At 42.1% G+C, this 17898-nt stretch overlaps 1 protein-coding gene across 1 annotated transcript; it reads left to right on the forward strand.

Annotated features, from left to right (window-relative positions):
* The first annotated feature begins 7989 nt into the window (after positions 1 to 7989).
* On the forward strand, positions 7990 to 9387 carry LOC124285118 (extensin-3-like). The gene has a single exon (XM_046721271.1). It carries the CDS (start codon positions 7990 to 7992, stop codon positions 9385 to 9387), a length of 1398 nt encoding a protein of 465 aa, XP_046577227.1.
* Positions 9388 to 17898: the final 8511 nt, after the last annotated feature.

Below are 17898 nucleotides of genomic sequence, written 5' to 3' on the forward strand. Positions count from 1 at the left end.
GCGCAGTGTAGTGAAGTGTAGTGTAGTGTAATGTAGTGTAATGTAGTGTAATGTAGTGTAATGTAGTGCAGTGTAACACAGTGTAGTGTAACGTATTGTAGTGTAGTGTTGTAGTGCCAGTGTAGTGTAGTGTAGTGTAGTGTAGTGTAGCGCAGTGTAGTGTAGTGTAGCGCAGTGTAGTGCAGTGTAGTGTAGTGTAGTGTAGTGTCGCGCAGTGTAGTGCAGTGTAGTGTAGTGAAGTGTAGCGCAGTGTACTGTAGTCTCACGCAGTGCTGTGTAGTGCAGTGTAGTGTAGTGTTGCGCATTGTAGTGTAGTGATGCACAGTCTCGTGTAATGTAGCGCAGTGTAGTGTGATTTAGTGTAGCTTAGTGTGGCGCAGTGCAGTGGAGGTCAGAAGATTAAATCCCAGGACGGATCACGGAGCTCTTATGACCGCTACACATGCCTTAGTGTAGTGTAGTGTAGTGTAGTGTAGTGTAGTGTAGTGTAGTGTAGTGTAGTGTAGTGTAGCGCAGTGTAGTGTAGTGTAGTGTAGCGCAGTGTAGTGTAGTGTAATGTAGTGTAGTGTAGTGTAGCGCAGTGTAGTGTAATGTATTGTATTGTAGAGTTGGGGTGCGCAGTGTAGTGTAGTGTAGTTTAGGGTAGTGTAGTGTAGTGTAGCGCAGTGTAGTGTAGTGTAGCGCAGTGTAGTGTAGTTTAGTGTAGTGTAGTTTAGTTTAGTGTAGTGTAGTGTAGTGTAGTGTAGTGTAGTGCAGTGCAGTGCAGTGCAGTGTAGTGTAGTGTAGTGTAGTGTAGTGTAGTGTAGTGTAGTGTAGTAGTAGTGTAGGGCAGTGCAGTGTAGTGTAGTGTAGTGTAGTGTATGTAGTGTAGTGTAATGGAATGTAGTGTAGTGTAGCGCAGTGTAGTGTAATGTATTGTGGTGTAGTGTCGTAGTGCGCAGTGTAGTGTAGTGTAGTTTAGTGTAGTGTAGCGCAGTGTAGTGCTGTGTAGTGTAGTGTAGTGTAGTGCAGTGTAGTGTAGTGCTGTGTAGTGAAGCGTAGTGTGGTGTAGTGTAATGTAGTGTAATGTAGTGTAGTGTAGCGCAGTGTAGTGTAATGTATTGTATTGTAGTGTTGTAGTGCGCAGTGTAGTGTAGTGTAGTTTAGTGTAGTGTAGCGCAGTGTAGTGCCGTGTAGTGTAGTAGTGTAGCGCAGTGTAGTGTAGTGTAGTGTAGTGTAATGTAATGTAGTGTAGTGTAGCACAGTGTAGTGTTGCGCATTGTATTGTAGTGTAGTGTTGTGTTGTAGTGCGCAGTGTAGTGTAGTGTAGTGTAGCAGTGTAGTGTAGTGTAGTGTAGTGTAGTGCAGTGCAGTGTAGTGTAGTGTAGTGTCGCGCAGTGTAGTGCAGTGTAGTGTAGTGCAGTGTAGTGTAGTGTCGCGCAGCGTTGTGTAACGCAGTGTAGTGTAGTGTTGCGCAGTGTAGTGTAGTGTCGCGCAGTGTAGTGCAGTGTAGTGTAGTGTAGTGTAGTGTCGCGCAGCGTTGTGTAGCGCAGTGTAGTGTAGTGTTTCGCAGTGTAGTGTAGTGTTGCGCAGTCTCGTGTAATGTAGCGCAGTGTAGTGTGAATTAGTGTAGCTTAGTGTGGCGCAGTGCAGTGGAGGTCAGAAGATTAAATCCCAGGACGGATCACGGAGCTCTTATGACCGCTACACATGCCTTAGCTAACACCCCCGCCTTAGTCGCCAGGTATGACAAGTGTTCTACCGACCAATTATAACCCCGGTGTTCACGAGGCTTGACGAATGTCTCTGAGTACGTTTTGAATACAGCAACAGAGAGTGGGTGATAACAGGCGTCGCCATTATTCTATACACCTGGAGCCCTGTCTTTATTGGTAGGAAGTGTTTGTTGATTACATAACGTTGTTTACTTACACCTGTGTTAAATGTTCCGATTTCTTCAGGCCGCTGGCGCCATGCTTTGACCTGAAGAACACAAGTATACACACATGGGCACGGGGATGAGACGTCTGTGAAGAGTTACCTCCCCTGTTCGTGTCGTCAATCAGTAACTGTACCTTATGCTTGTATTAATGAAGTTTACAGGTTTCTCTGCCACGTTGTTTACCAGATGGTAGTGAGGTGGGGCTTTCCTCATCTGCCGTAATATCAGTGAAACACTTCTTACAGAGTGATAAAACTCACCCACTCACCCATCCACTCACTTATTAACTCACTCACTCACTTACCGTCCCACCCATCCACTCACTCACTCACTCACATATAGAAGTATAAGCCAGAAGCTACAGAAGTATAACAAACTTGGAACCTGGATAGGTGCCAAGACGATTCTACCGACATGTATACCAACGACAAACAACCCTCGTTTATTGTTTACCACGAGAGTTCACGATTTAAAACGAGAGCGCTAAGGAAAACAACGTGTATTTTGCATTATGTGCATAAACATTTTGCGTTTTCAGATTCGATTGATACTTTTATCTGTGTGCTGAATATTCTATATTTGAAACCTCTGAATCCGGGCATCAAACATTCAGTAATACCAGCTAATCTGAACACACAAAGAGTGCACCTTCCGAATAACTGAACTGATAGTTGGCGTTGATCTATAGAATCTGCTGTGCGAGTCACGGCTGAAGAAATGTAATGTATGTTACCCGCAACACACGCCCTTCCTCCACCAAGGGCAGAGGAGACAGAAGATGAAGAACATGAGGAAGAGGAAGAAGGCTAGAGCCAGGAGAATGGCGGCCAAGATGGCAGTCTCGTCACGCGACAGGCCAGCCAGAGGTACCAGACCCATCCCGTGGACGTGAGGCACGTGGCGAAGTCCATTGACTGCAACTGCAAGAAGAGACAGTCATATTCGTTGTTATGCAAAATATTGAAGTTATCTTTGATACCGATGTTCGCCTTAAAAAGTAAGTACAGCAAGTAGCAGGTAAATGTGATAGAGCTAATGTACCAAAAATCTCCCTCAAAATTCAATTTATTGTAAGGTCATTTGTACATATTGACCCGATGGTGACACGTGTTTTGTTTGGTTGTTTGTTATGAATATACCTGCTGTTAGACGTCCGTGTGTAAGTACTCGAGCTAACTAATGTTTCTGAATATACAGTATATAAAAAGCAATCCTTCTACATTAAAAAGGAGCCCCATTGAGAAGGGAGAATCAGTACATGATGAAATCTAGACTTGCCGCATGTATGGCTTTACAATGGGAGAAAGGTCTAGACAGAAGGGACAATAATGCGGTTCAAGGACAGTGATCAAACTACTTATCCGGATCAGACATATCCGACACTTCACTAGCCCTTTGGACAGACATATCCGACACTTCACTAGCCCTTTGGACAGACATATCCGACACTTCACTAGCCCTTTGGACAGACATATCCGACACTTCACTAGCCCTTTGGATTGAAGTTTTTTCGAGTAAAACAAAATTGGCATATGGCATTTGTTATTCTTTGCTATTTGATAAATAATGTTTAGACCAATCAAACGTTTAGACTCAATTCAAGCACCCACTATGTTATGTATATATATACGCACAAAATGTCCAAAATAGTACAGGTGTTCAGTCAAAAATATTGCATAGATAAATAAAAACAGAATGCCTTTTTCTCCAACATGTTTCGTTCTTTACTCTTCAGGGAGATTGTAACGGTTACAGTATGACGTCATTACATATATATATTGTGACGACACAATAGGGACAACATTCTAGAGCGACAAGGTCACAGCTTGCAATGGTTTAACATTGGTTTGAACTTGTTTATGAAGTAGTGTTCTTTTAAAGTTCGTTTTACTTTGTCCGAATTTTGAATTTGATAAAAAGCAAATATTGTAAATTAAACATCGCTTCCTTTCGCATTTAACATCTTTTCCTTTTAACGATGTTAAATTTACAATATTTCCTTTTTATCAAGTTCAAAATTCGGACATATATATATAACATATATATGTTACATTGAACATGAATATCTCCACTAATTTGGGGGAAACAACTGCAAACTGCAGATAGATTGCACGATGATCATGCATCAAATTACTGAAAGCATGTGCAGATATCGTGCATGTGAACAGCTGGGTTTTGGTGTAAGGTTTTGTTAAGAATTCGCCAATTTTCACTGAGTTTCATCGCTTATTGAACTCTTGACAATAATATTTTCAACGTTACGATTCTGTTTTACAATACAAGACGTAGGGGGAACAGAATCTTAACCCACATTTTGTGATTTTCTGAGATATCTATTTTAGTGGGTTGCCAGACCATGAGGAATCATCTGAAATCTAGTTACCTCCCCTATCTCTACCAGTTTGTTCATTGCATCATCTCCCTAAATAAATATCACAATCCACATTCCCAGAGACCAATTTCAGAAAGAAAGTAATAACCCACAAAAACATGGCGGAGCACATGTTCACGGATCAGGAAGTTTTAGATCAATTGTGAGCAAACACAGAGGATGACGACAGCACTGCAGATCCAACATTTGTAGAATCTGATAGGGAACATGATGTCAGCACTTCTGATTTGGTGAGTTTTAATTTCTTTGTGATTGTGACATTTTTTATGTCTTTTGTTGGTTATCATGTTGTTTCCCAAACACCTATTTCACAAGCCCTCACAACCCTCATGTTGTATAACGTGGAAACAGTCTAATACTGACAGACTATTTTAATGAGAAATGTAAGTGGTCTAAATAATAATCCATATTTTAAGTGTATGGTTTGTTTTCCAAAAGAGAAGGCCATAGAAAAAGATCTCAATAGGGTTATCACATTCTTTGTGAAATGAAAGTAAGGCATGCTGTGGGGTACGATGCATCGGAATATCAATGGAAATTTTAAATTAAAGGTACTGAATGAGGTTTTTAATGTTGACATTTGTTTTCTTTTATAGATAACCCTGATAGATCTGCCTGAAGAAATAATAGTCAGAATCTTGGAATATGTTGAAGTGGAGGACTTAATCACATCTATCACCCTTGTCTGCAAAACACTTTACAATATTGTCCATGGAAACAGTATTCTCTGGAGCAAGATAGAAGAATTTTCCGTTGATTTTTTCCAATTCAAAATGAACCACCTACAAAACATTATGAGTCATTCAGCATGTTTTAGATACTTTGAGGTACCATATGCTGACGATCTGTTTTCATCCACCTGTGCAAGTGATATGTTGTGTGAGTGTGAGTGAGTTAAGATTTAGAGTCACATCGGCAATATTTCAGCCGTATCGTGACTAAATCAAGATATAAATATAGTAAGAATTAAAGGTAAATTATAAAATTCTGTCACCGAAGGACAGTAAAACAACTAGATTATCACAGATATAAATATAAAACTAGTAACTTAATCTAAAATATTTTAACTATACATGGCAATACAATATAAAAACAGGCTAGAGATTGCTAACGACTAAAGGTAGATCACCATACTAGGGACCATGGGGACTTACAGTACATTTGCTTCCTGCATGGGCCCTAGCTGGATTTACACCATCCCCTCAGCCGTTAGCAATTTAGACACATCTAGATATGTTGTGTGAAAACCATGTCCCTCATCATGTCCAGTTTGTTTACACTTCTGAACACTGGAGAGAAGTCATCAGACAGTCATCCCCAAAGCTTCAAGTGAATGAGATGTCATCAAAAGAGTTCTACAGACTGAGTGACCTCAGAGAAATGTTCACTGTGAGAACAAAAGCAGCAGACGGGTCCCATTTGAGGTTCAAGGATGTAGTTCGGTTCAAAATGGAGTCTGGTGAGAACGTCGGTATGATTGAGACCAGCACCTCCTTCAACTCTGATCTGTGGACTGCCATATCCGTTAAAAAACGTGGAGCACAAAAGGACATCAGTGCATTTCAATTCAAAAACAAATATTTGGCTCCAAGGAAAATTGACAAAGCAAAACATGCTGCCCTACATACCCCCAGTCCAGCACCTGTTCTACATGTCTCTGAAGGAAGCCTCAAAGGGTCAAGACACTGAGGACGTTCTCTATGCATAGAATGAAGAGTTCAGCTATTCTTACAATCTTGGGATATTTTGAAATTGGGGATTTAATTAAGTATGCCACCCCTGTCTGTGAAAGACTTCACAGTATTGTTCATGTTACTGAGTTTGAAGAGTTTCAACTACAAATCAAAGATTGATTTTCACAATGTTAAGTACAAGTTTACTGGGTTTTGAATGTTGAAGTCTTCAAAATTGTTGACTTTTAATCTTGAAGGTTTGATTCTCTAGCAAACTTGACAGTAAAGGATTAGTGTTTTGGGCAGTACACTGATTCCACTGTGCATATGGTATGTGTGAGATGAAACTGAATCAGTTTGGTCACAAACACTTCAAGGTATGAGCTTGGATAGTCTGGCATTTCTATACATCATTTCGTTGAAGGGAAAATTGTTTTAATTTATTTGTTATATGAATTTTGAACAAATATAAATATATTTTTAATTCTGTCAACCGTGTTTTGTTGTTTCTAGTAGGCACGTGATCAAGTAAATCTGATAATTTTAGAAAGACAATGACAACACTATTTCAGAAAAAACGTAATAATCCACACAGTCGTCAGAGGTGGTGTAATTTCAAATGTCTTCAAAACAACTTACTGTGGTTATATATGGCCAAATATTTGTCATTTGGAAAGGACATGGATCAACTACCAAATAAATACAAATTTGTGCGATAATAATAACTTAGGGATTTATCAACTGAATTAAATAAATCAAATGCGTTTTTCTCGAAATAACAGTAGTGTGGGTTATGGTTATGTTCTCCTGGGGTCTTCAATACATCAGTTCATGTGTAACAACACATTTAAACGGTATGAAACATTGTGCAAAATCTACTTTAGAACCGTTGACTGAAGTAAGTGGCTACATTTACACTAGTGAGTCTAAACTTTTGATTGGTAATATACATAGAGTGGCTAGCTAGTAGAGGCTAGCACCCCTAGTACAGTGGCTAGCTAGTAGAGGCTAGCACCCCTAGTACAGTGGCTAGCTAGTAGAGGCTAGCACCCCTAGTACAGTGGCTAGCTAGTAGAGGCTAGCACCCCTAGTACAGTGGCTAGCTAGTAGAGGCTAGCACCCCTAGTACAGTGGCTAGCTAGTACAGTGGGGGCTAGTAGAGGCTAGCACCCCTAGTACACAGCTAGTGGCTAGCTAGTGGGGCCAGCTAGAGCACCCCTAGTACAGTGGCTAGCTAGTAGAGGCTAGCACCCTAGCACCCCTAGTACAGTGGCTAGCTAGCTAGCTAGGAGGCCAGCACCCCTAGAGGCTAGCACCCTAGTACAGTGGCTAGCTAGTAGAGGCTAGCACCCCTAGTACAGTGGCTAGCTAGTAGAGGCTAGCACCCCTAGTACAGTGGCTAGCTAGTAGAGGCTAGCACCCCTAGTACAGTGGCTAGCTAGTAGAGGCTAGCACCCCTAGTACAGTGGCTAGCTAGTAGAGGCTAGCACCCCTAGTACAGTGGCTAGCTAGTAGAGGCTAGCACCCCTTACATACCCCCCAGTGCAGCACCTGTTCTACACATACCCCCAGTCCAGCACCTGTTCTACATACCCCCAGTCCAGCACCTGTTCTACATACCCCCAGTCCAGCACCTGTTCTACATACCCCCAGTCCAGCACCTGTTCTACATACTCCCCAGTCCAGCACCTGTTCTACATACCCCCAGTGCAGCACCTGTTCTACACATGCCCCCAGTCCAGCACCTGTTCTACATACCCCCAGTCCAGCACCTGTTCTACATACCCCCAGTCCAGCACCTGTTCTACATGCCCCAGTCCAGCACCTGTTCTACATAGCCCCAGACCAGCACCTGTTCTATATATACCCCAGTCCAGCACCTGTTCTACATATAGCCCCCAGTCCAGCACCTGTTCTACATACCCCCCAGTCCCAGCACCTGTTCCTACATACCCCCAGTCCAGCACCTGTTCTACATACCCCCAGTCCAGCACCTGTTCTACATGTACCCCCAGTCCAGCACCTGTTCTACATACCCCAGTCCAGCACCTGTTCTCACATACCCCAGTCCAGCACCTGTTCTACATGCCCCTCAGTCCAACACCCTTGTTCTACATACCCCCAGTCCAGCACCTGTTCTACATGTCTCTGAAGGCTGCCCTACATACCCCCAGTCCAGCATCTGTTCTATTATAGCCCCAGTCCAGCACCTGGTCTACATACCCCAGTCCAACACCTGTTCTACATATCCCCAGTCCAGCACCTGTTCTACATACCTCAGTCCAGCACCTGTTCTACATACCCCCAGTCCAGCACCTGTTCTCATACATAGCCCCAGTCCAGCACCTGTTCTACATACCCCCAGTCCAGCACCTGTTCTACATGCCCCCCAGTCCAACACCTGTTCTACATACCCCAGTCCAGCAACACCTGTTCTACATATACCCCAGTCCAGCACCTGTTCTACATACTCCCCCAGTCCAGCACCTGTTCTACATACCCCAGTCCAGCACCTGTTCTACATGCCCCCCAGTCCAACACCTGTCTCTACATACCCCCAGTCCAGCACCTGTTCTACATACCCCAGTCCAGCACCTGTTCTACATACCCCAGTCCAGCACCTGTTCTACATACCCCCAGTCCAGCACCTGTTCTACATACCCCCAGTCCAGCACCTGTTCTACATACCCCCAGTCCAGCACCTGTTCTACATACCCCCAGTCCAGCACCTGTTCTACATACCCCCAGTCCAACACCTGTTCTACATACCCCAGTCCAGCACCTGTTCTACATACCCCAGTCCAGCACCTGTTCTACATACCCCCAGTCCAGCACCTGTTCTACATACCCCCAGTCCAGCACCTGTTCTACATGCCCCCAGTCCAACACCTGTTCTACATACCCCCAGTCCAGCACCTGTTCTACATACCCCCAGTCCAGCACCTGTTCTACACATACCCCCAGTCCAGCACCTGTTCTACATGGGCCCCCCAGTCCAGCACCTGTTCTACATACCCCCAGTCCAGCACCTGTTCTACTATACCCCAGTCCAGCACCTGTTCTACATACCCCAGTCCAGCACCTATTCTACATACCCCAGTCCAGCACCTGTTCTACATACCCCCAGTCCAGCACCTGTTCTACATATACCCCTGATCAGCACCTGTTCTACATACCCCCAGTCTGCCCCATGTCCAACACCTGTTCTACATACCCCAGTCCAGCACCTGCATGCCCCTGCAGCACCTGTTACATACCCCAGTCCAGCACCTGTTCTACACATACCCCCAGTCCAGCACCTGTTCTCAGTCCATACCCCTGTTCTGCATGCCCCAGTCCAGCACCTGTTCTACATACCCCCAGTCCAGCACCTGTTCCAGCACCAGGGGGCATTTAATTAAGTATGCCACCCTCTGTTCAGAAAGACTTTACAGTATTGTTCATGTTACTGAGTTTGAAGAATAGCTAGTAGAGGCTAGCACCCCTAGTACAGCTTTGGCGTTTGTGTCGATCCTAGCTAGTAGAGGGCTAGAACGGTGATAGTCGTCATAAGCATCGATCTACGCAATTTGTGATATGACGACAGGCATGAAGCAAGTCGACGGGTCTGGCCACGCACTTCCGTTAAACCAGTTGTAACCTGGAGCTTCATAGAGGCTTGTGATGGGACGGGACGGTGATTGATGGCTACGTGCATCTGAATCAGACCCCACCGCCAATCACGTGGAGGTGTGTCAGCGAGCCTCCCATGACACGCACCTGTAGGACGTCACAGCTAATGCTTTAACCAATCGTACATCTTACTATCTCTCCACTCGAACAACATTTGTGTACTGAATAATGAGTAACACATTAAACTAGTCATACCGGTTAAATACGCAGCATGTATAACTCGAGACAAAAAAAAAGTTACGTTGAAAAAATTGTTATATTTTTCTCAGAATTGAGCAGGGGGGAGCAAGCTAAGAATATATTACTGTATTATGTGACGCATTTACAAAACTCAAACATTAATTAATATATAACGTGATTCTAATACGCCAAGCGACTTCATAAGGGATATCACTTGATGATAATGAGCGAGTTACATCCTGGTTCTAATATACTTCCCAGAACCTTCTCCCGTAAGTAACCGACTTGAGAGGTGACAGGTCAGCATTAACCACCTGTAATGTCCAGCGTGTTACTGTTCGACAAAACACAGTCAACAAAATACCGAATCTGACGATCACATCCATTTTCATGTAAAAGGACACGGTTGCCTAGTGATTAAAACGTTCGCTCGTCATGCCGAAGACCCAGGTTCGATTCCCTTCTTGGGTACGTGTGAAGCCCATTTCTGGTTTCCATCATAGTGATATTGTTGAAATATTGCTATAAGCGGCGTAAAGACATACTCACTCACTCACTCTTACAAAAGGATGATTCTTCATGGCGGTTTTACAGACATGCCACAAGGTATCAGATCAGTTCTACATAACTTCTAGCTTGTCGGGTTTTCGGTTACCCGCACGAAAAGTGCCGGAACCTCGTTCATCCGGACTCTTTATACATGGACCACGTTTATCCAGACATTACTGCTGATCGTGAAATCACTCAATAGCCACGATTTTTAATCATGACACTTATTAATCTGGACGATATAGCCAGAGGGCTACTGTCCGCACTACGGGGTGTGAGTGTAGGAAGGTGTGGTACTTACATAACGCCGCGCCATGACAGTAGCAGTATGGCTTGGTGACCCAGTACTCGCCTGCAGGAAGACAGGATGAACATAGTCAGTAAACAACACCTTAAAACGGGAGACGGTGATTTCGTAGACAAAACCAGTTCGTAGACGCGGTGAATTCGTAACCCAGACCGGTTCGTAGACGGTGATTTCGTAGACGTGTATAAATAATTGAATATATAGTGTATATTAAGTTTGATTTTTACTTACATGTTACTTAGAATGTTTATAACGAAGTTGTTATGCTTTGTTTTCAGTGATACTTCTCTGCTGGTCTGCATAGTTAAACGTTGAATGACGATACTTACCCAATACATATCTTTTAATTTTACACAACTGAATTTAATATATTAGCGGCCTATGATTTGTCGGAATTTGTGACATGGACCACTTTGAAGCATATTTTGTTATTTTATTATTTAAGGATATTTTCACCGCCGATCATACTTACCTGATATATTTTATTTATTTCACAAAATGCAAACACTTTTCGTCGATTTTCTTCATCATTGAGGTTGAACTATTCCCATTTTAATAACGTCTACGAATTCACCGCTCAATCCGTCTACGAATCCACCAGATTTCCACGTCTACGAACCGGTTTTGGTTACGAATTCACCTACAGCCCCTTAAAACATCAGTAACTAAATATCTATTGTAAAATCAGCCTGCAGCAAATTGTTAAGGAGGTAGGGTTTATCTCGAGCTGTGTTTATTAGTTGTTTACTCTCGCAGTCATTAATATTCCAGCTGTATGACAATGATTTGTACTTTATTCAAATGGTTTGGTCAAAACACCGTCCAGCGTCATCTATACTCGACGAGGGGCACTCAGCCACCGACCACCCGACCAACTAATATTCCTTGCTAAGGGGTAACTGTTACAGTAGGCACGGCTGGTGCAAGATTATGGCTTCCAAACTGTTGACAATCTCTCTCTCTCTCCCCTTCTGCTTGAATATTGCTACAGATAAGTGGCTTAGACCTATACTCACTCATATCGCAGAGATTAAGTGCTGAAAGTGAGTCCCGTCACAAATCAACCTCACTACCAGACTAAAACCATGCTATAAAGCATCGGCCGTGGTGTTCCTGAAATAGTGGGCAATGGGCTGGGTTAAAGCGTTCGCTCGTCACGCCGAAGACCCGGGTTCAATTCCCCACATGGGTACAATGTGTAAAACCCATTTCTGGTGTCCCCCGCCGTGATATTATTGGATCATTGCTAAAAACGGCGTAAAACTAAACTCACTCACCTGAAATAGTGCTAGGGCGGCGTAAACTTTCACTTACCCTTTTAAAGGTGAACGTCCATACAAACGCGTGATGAGCGAACTAAAGTCCTTAAGACGGAATCATGTTGCATAATAAACACGAAAAGCTGCTGTATTCAACAAGCACCACACCAACTTTTCATAATAATTTTCAAATAGATTATATTTACCTCTCTTCATCTTCAGTGAATATCCACAGCGAAAGGTTCCAGCATTCACGAAGAAATGAAATGCTCCTGTACGATGTACTTCGTTCACCAGTCCATCACACCCCAGCCTTAGGACATCACGACCAGATAATCATTAATTAATCTTGTACTAACGACTTAAGTCTTGTCGGCACTGTCTTTGAACATCCCCGAACAAGACAAGCTACTTCTGTGATCGTGTCCTGCATTAATTTAACTACACGGATCCGCCCGGTTAATCCGGTTTGACGGGACTGCTCGGCTTTTAGGTGGACGACAATGGCGAAATGAAGCGGTAGATCTCTGTAACGTGTTGTATCAGGGGGCAGCGTGATGAACGTACATTAGTAGAACAGGGAATTATATCACAGGGTTAAGTGTGTGTTACATAGGATTGTATAATTCTACAGCTGACGCCTGTCCCGTATTCCGTGGGGTCGGGTACTAGAGGTAGTTATAACGGACAGACTGGCGCACCTGTCGTTGACGTTGTGGTTCGTCTTCCTTGATTGGCATTCTAGAAGTTGAGGACTGGGAACTATTTTTATGGATATACTAATGCTAATGATACTGTTTGTGCGCTTCGAGCATGCACTGTGCACGGAGAAATGTGCATGATAAATGGACTATTGTTATTATTATTATATAAAACTTCTTCATCTGTATAGGCGACGTTTCGACATTGATTGCAATGTCTTTGTCAAGCAAGTGGCGATACCTCATATTACGTGGCACGTCCATGTCTGTCTCATTAGTTTCATGACCCGTGAAGACCCGGGTTAGAATTGAACTTCATTAACCCATGCTTGTCGTAAAAGGCGACTAACGGGATCCGTTGGTCAGGCTCGCTGACTTGGTTGACACATGTCATCGGTTCCCAATTGCGTAGATCGATGCTCATGCTGTTGATCACTGGTCTGCCTGTTCCAGACACGATTATTTACAGACCGCAGCCTTAAAGCTGGGATATTGCTGAGTGCGGCGTAAAACTAAACTAACTCACTCTATAGTTTCATTATTAACTACTCGAGTGATATACAACTGAACCGGTTTTAACTCACTCTATAGTTTCATTATTAACTACTCGAGTGATATACAACTGAACCGGTTTTAACTCACTCTATAGTTTCATTATTAACTACTCGAGTGATATACAACTGAACCGGTTTTAACTCACTCTATAGTTTCATTATTAACTACTCGAGTGATATACAACTGAACCGGTTTTAACTCACTCTATAGTTTCATTATTAACTACTCGAGTGATATACAACTGAACCGGTTTTAACTCACTCTATAGTTTCATTATTAACTACTCGAGTGATATACAACTGAACCGGTTTTAACTCACTCTATAGTTTCATTATTAACTACTCGAGTGATATACAACTGAACCGGTTTTAACTCACTCTATAGTTTCATTATTAACTACTCGAGTGATATACAACTGAACCGGTTTTAACTCACTCTATAGTTTCATTATTAACTACTCGAGTGATATACAACTGAACCGGTTTTAACTCACTCTATAGTTTCATTATTAACTACTCGAGTGATATACAACTGAACCGGTTTTAACGAACTCCTGGCCATTCCGGACACGTCGGACATAATTCTTTTATGATCTGACCTGGTCATCGGACAACAGGCACTGCTAACAGTCAACATCCGCCGTAGGTGGAGGCTATGACGTTGCAAGCAAGGAGGTTGTACCCAACTCAGCTGATCTGAAACTACTCGAATCAGTCTTGAAACGCTGAACATTCTTCCAAGTGTGACTTTTGAAGTCACTAAATATACTACTGTCGGGGACTGACTAGTGTTAATGCTACTGTTGGTGTCCGCGTCATCACATGTGTCCACGTCATTGTAGGTGTCCTGGTCAGCGCCGGTGTCCACGCTCAAGGAATTTACCAGGACGTCGCTGGTGTCCCCGTTGTGTTGGTGTCCACGCAAAAGGAATTTACCAGGACGTCGCTGGTGTCCCCGTTGTGTTGGTGTCCACGCAAAAGGAATTTACCAGGACGTCGCTGGTGTCCCCGTTGTGTTGGTGTCCACGCAAAAGGAATTTACCAGGACGTCGCTGGTGTCCTTGCCTTGGGGTCCACGTCAACGCTGGTGTCTACGACAGCTCTTGTCTCCATGTGCCCGTTGGTGTCTACGTCAGCTCTAGTGTTCACGCCTCAGTTGGTGTCTACGTCTCAATTTCCATGGTAACTGGTATTTGTATTCAGTGAAGATGTCGGATTAGAACTGTTTTTCAGCATCATATGGTTGCCGTCAGAGGCAACGAATTGTGGCCAGGCTCGCAGTGAGTGAGTGAATTTAGTTTTACTCATTTCTTTTCACTCAGCAATATTTCAGTTATATGATGGCGGTTTGTAAATAATGGAGTCCGGACCAGACAATCTTGTGATCAACATCATGATCATCGATCTGCGCAATTGGGAACCGATGACATGTGTCAACCAAGCCAGCGAGCCTGACCACCTGATCCCGTTAGTCGCCTCTTACGACAAGCATGGGTTGCTGAAGGTTCATTCTAAGCCACACCTTCACGGGTTCTAGGTTGATGCATTTCATCATATGGGTAGATCGGTGCAGTGTGACGTCAGTGACTGGTTTGTTTTGTGCAGTACGGACATTAACAGAGCGCCATCATGTAGTTGGAATATTGGTGAGTACAGCATTAAACAACGACCGGTGTAAGTATCCATGAGCTGCCTGTATTTGCGTACCGCCTCCGTGGTGTAGTGGTTAGAGCGTCCGCCCTGAAAGCGGAAAGTCGTGGGTTCGATCCACGGCCGCGTCATACAAAAAGACGTTAAAATATGGTACTTGTTGGTCCCTACTGACGCTCTGCGTTAATGGGTACAACAAGGACTGGTGGTCTTGGAGTCGCCCGCCGTGATGTTACTGGAATATTGCTAAAAGCGGCGTAAAACCATACTCAGTCAGTCGTCTTGGAGTCAGTATAATGTTTTCTGAGTGGAGTATTCATGCTTAACTGGGGCATGGTATCTCAATGAGCTAGCACTATAAAACCAGCTTAAGTCTGGGCTAGTACATACAGCCATACGTACACACGCATGCACGTCGTCATATGAGCGAAATATTAAGTACGACGTTAAACCCCATTTCACTTCACCTCACCTTACCTCACCTGTATTTCGGTTGGCGACAGAATACTGTCAGAATAATTTCTTTGAAAGAAAGTTCTAAATATTTTTCAAACCGACAAAAACATCATTTTCACGAACGCCCACCTACACTGATCTGTAATCTAAATAAAAATGATCACACGTGTACTATGCCTATCTTAACTGTGGCGATTGAGGTAGTTATAATCTAAGAAAAAATAATCACCACTGCTCATAACAGTATATTTATTACAAATTACAAATCACTACCATCTGCAATGAGAACAATGGCTACTCTGGTCGCAATCTCCTGAAACAGTCATTGTTGTATGACGTGTACACTGTAATGTAAAACATACATTGTTGTATGACGTGTACACTGTAATGTAAACAGTCATTGTTGTATGACGTGTACACTGTAATGTAAACAGTCATTGTTGTATGACGTGTACACTGTAATGTAAAACATACATTGTTGTATGACGTGTACACTGTAATGTAAAACATACATTGTTGTATGACGTGTACACTGTAATGTAAAACATACATTGTTGTATGACGTGTACACTGTAATGTACACATTCATTGTTGTATGACTTGTACACTGTAATGTAAACATTCATTGTTGTATGACGTGTACACTGTAATGTAAAACATACATTGTTGTATGACGTGTACACTGTAATGTAAAACATACATTGTTGTATGACGTGTACACTGTAATGTAAACAGTAATTGTTGTATGACGTGTACACTGTAATGTAAAACATACATTGTTGTATGACGTGTACACTGTAATGTAAACAGTCATTGTTGTATGACGTGTACACTGTAATGTAAAACATACATTGTTGTATGACGTGTACACTGTAATGTAAAACATACATTGTTGTATGACGTGTACTCTGTAATGTAAAACATACATTGTTGTATGACGTGTACACTGTAATGTAAAACATACATTGTTGTATGACGTGTACACTGTAATGTACACATTCATTGTTGTATGACTTGTACACTGTAATGTAAACATTCATTGTTGTATGACGTGTACACTGTAATGTAAAACATACATTGTTGTATGACGTGTACACTGTAATGTAAAACATACATTGTTGTATGACGTGTACACTGTAATGTAAACAGTCATTGTTGTATGACGTGTACACTGTAATGTAAAACATACATTGTTGTATGACGTGTACACTGTAATGTAAAACATACATTGTTGTATGACGTGTACACTGTAATGTAAAACATACATTGTTGTATGACGTGTACACTGTAATGTAAAACATACATTGTTGTATGACGTGTACACTGTAATGTAAAACATACATTGTTGTATGACGTGTACACTGTAATGTAAACATTCATTGTTGTATGACTTGTACACTGTAATGTAAAACATACATTGTTGTATGACGTGTACACAGTAATGTAAAACATTCATTCTTGTATGACGTGTACACAGTAATGTTAAACATTCATTCTTGTATGACGTGTACACAGTAATGTTAAACATTCATTGTTGTATGACGTGTACACTGTAATGTAAACATTCATTCTTGTATGACGTGTACACAGTAATGTTAAACATTCATTCTTGTATGACGTGTACACAGTAATGTTAAACATTCATTGTTGTATGACGTGTACACTGTAATGTAAACATTCATTCTTGTATGACGTGTACACAGTAATGTTAAACATTCATTCTTGTATGACGTGTACACAGTAATGTTAAACATTCATTGTTGTATGACGTGTACACTGTAATGTAAACATTCATTCTTGTATGACGTGTACACAGTAATGTTAAACATTCATTCTTGTATGACGTGTACACAGTAATGTTAAACATTCATTGTTGTATGACGTGTACACTGTAATGTAAACATTCATTCTTGTATGACGTGTACACAGTAATGTTAAACATTCATTCTTGTATGACGTGTACACAGTAATGTTAAACATTCATTGTTGTATGGCGTGTACACAGTAATGTTAAACATTCATTGTTGTATGACGTGTACACTGTAATGTAAGCATTCATTGTTGTATGACGTGTACACTGTAATGTAAAACATTCATTGTTGTATGACGTGTACACTGTAATGTAAACATTCATTGTTGTATGACGTGTACACTGTAATGTAAACATTCATTGTTGTATAACGTGTACACTGTAATGTTAAACATTCATTGTTGTATGACGTGTACACTGTAATGTTAAACATTCATTGTTGTATGACGTGTACACAGTAATGTTAAACATTCATTGTTGTATGACATGTACACTGTAATGTAAACATTCATTGTTGTATGACGTGTACACTGTAATGTAAAACATACATTGTTGTATGACGTGTACACTGCAATGTAAAACAGTCATTGTTGTATGACATGTACACTGTAATGTCTCACGATACCTGAACCATATCATAAGGATAAACACCTTCGCTCTAGTGACCTAGCCTGTCTCACGGTACCTGAACTATATCATAAGGATAAACACCTTGGCTCTAGTGACCTAGCCTGTCTCACGGTAACCAGAACCATATCATAAGGATAAACGCCT

The sequence above is a fragment of the Haliotis rubra genome, unplaced genomic scaffold (genome assembly GCF_003918875.1).
Source record: "Haliotis rubra isolate DU_JTF1 unplaced genomic scaffold, ASM391887v1 Scf353, whole genome shotgun sequence".
Lineage (NCBI taxonomy): Eukaryota > Metazoa > Mollusca > Gastropoda > Lepetellida > Haliotidae > Haliotis > Haliotis rubra.

What these genes read in the sequence shown, in the direction of transcription:
- LOC124285118 (XM_046721271.1), top strand. Translation starts at nt 7,990, where the DNA reads ATGTACCCCCAGTCCAGCACCTGTTCTACATACCCCAGTCCAGCACCT.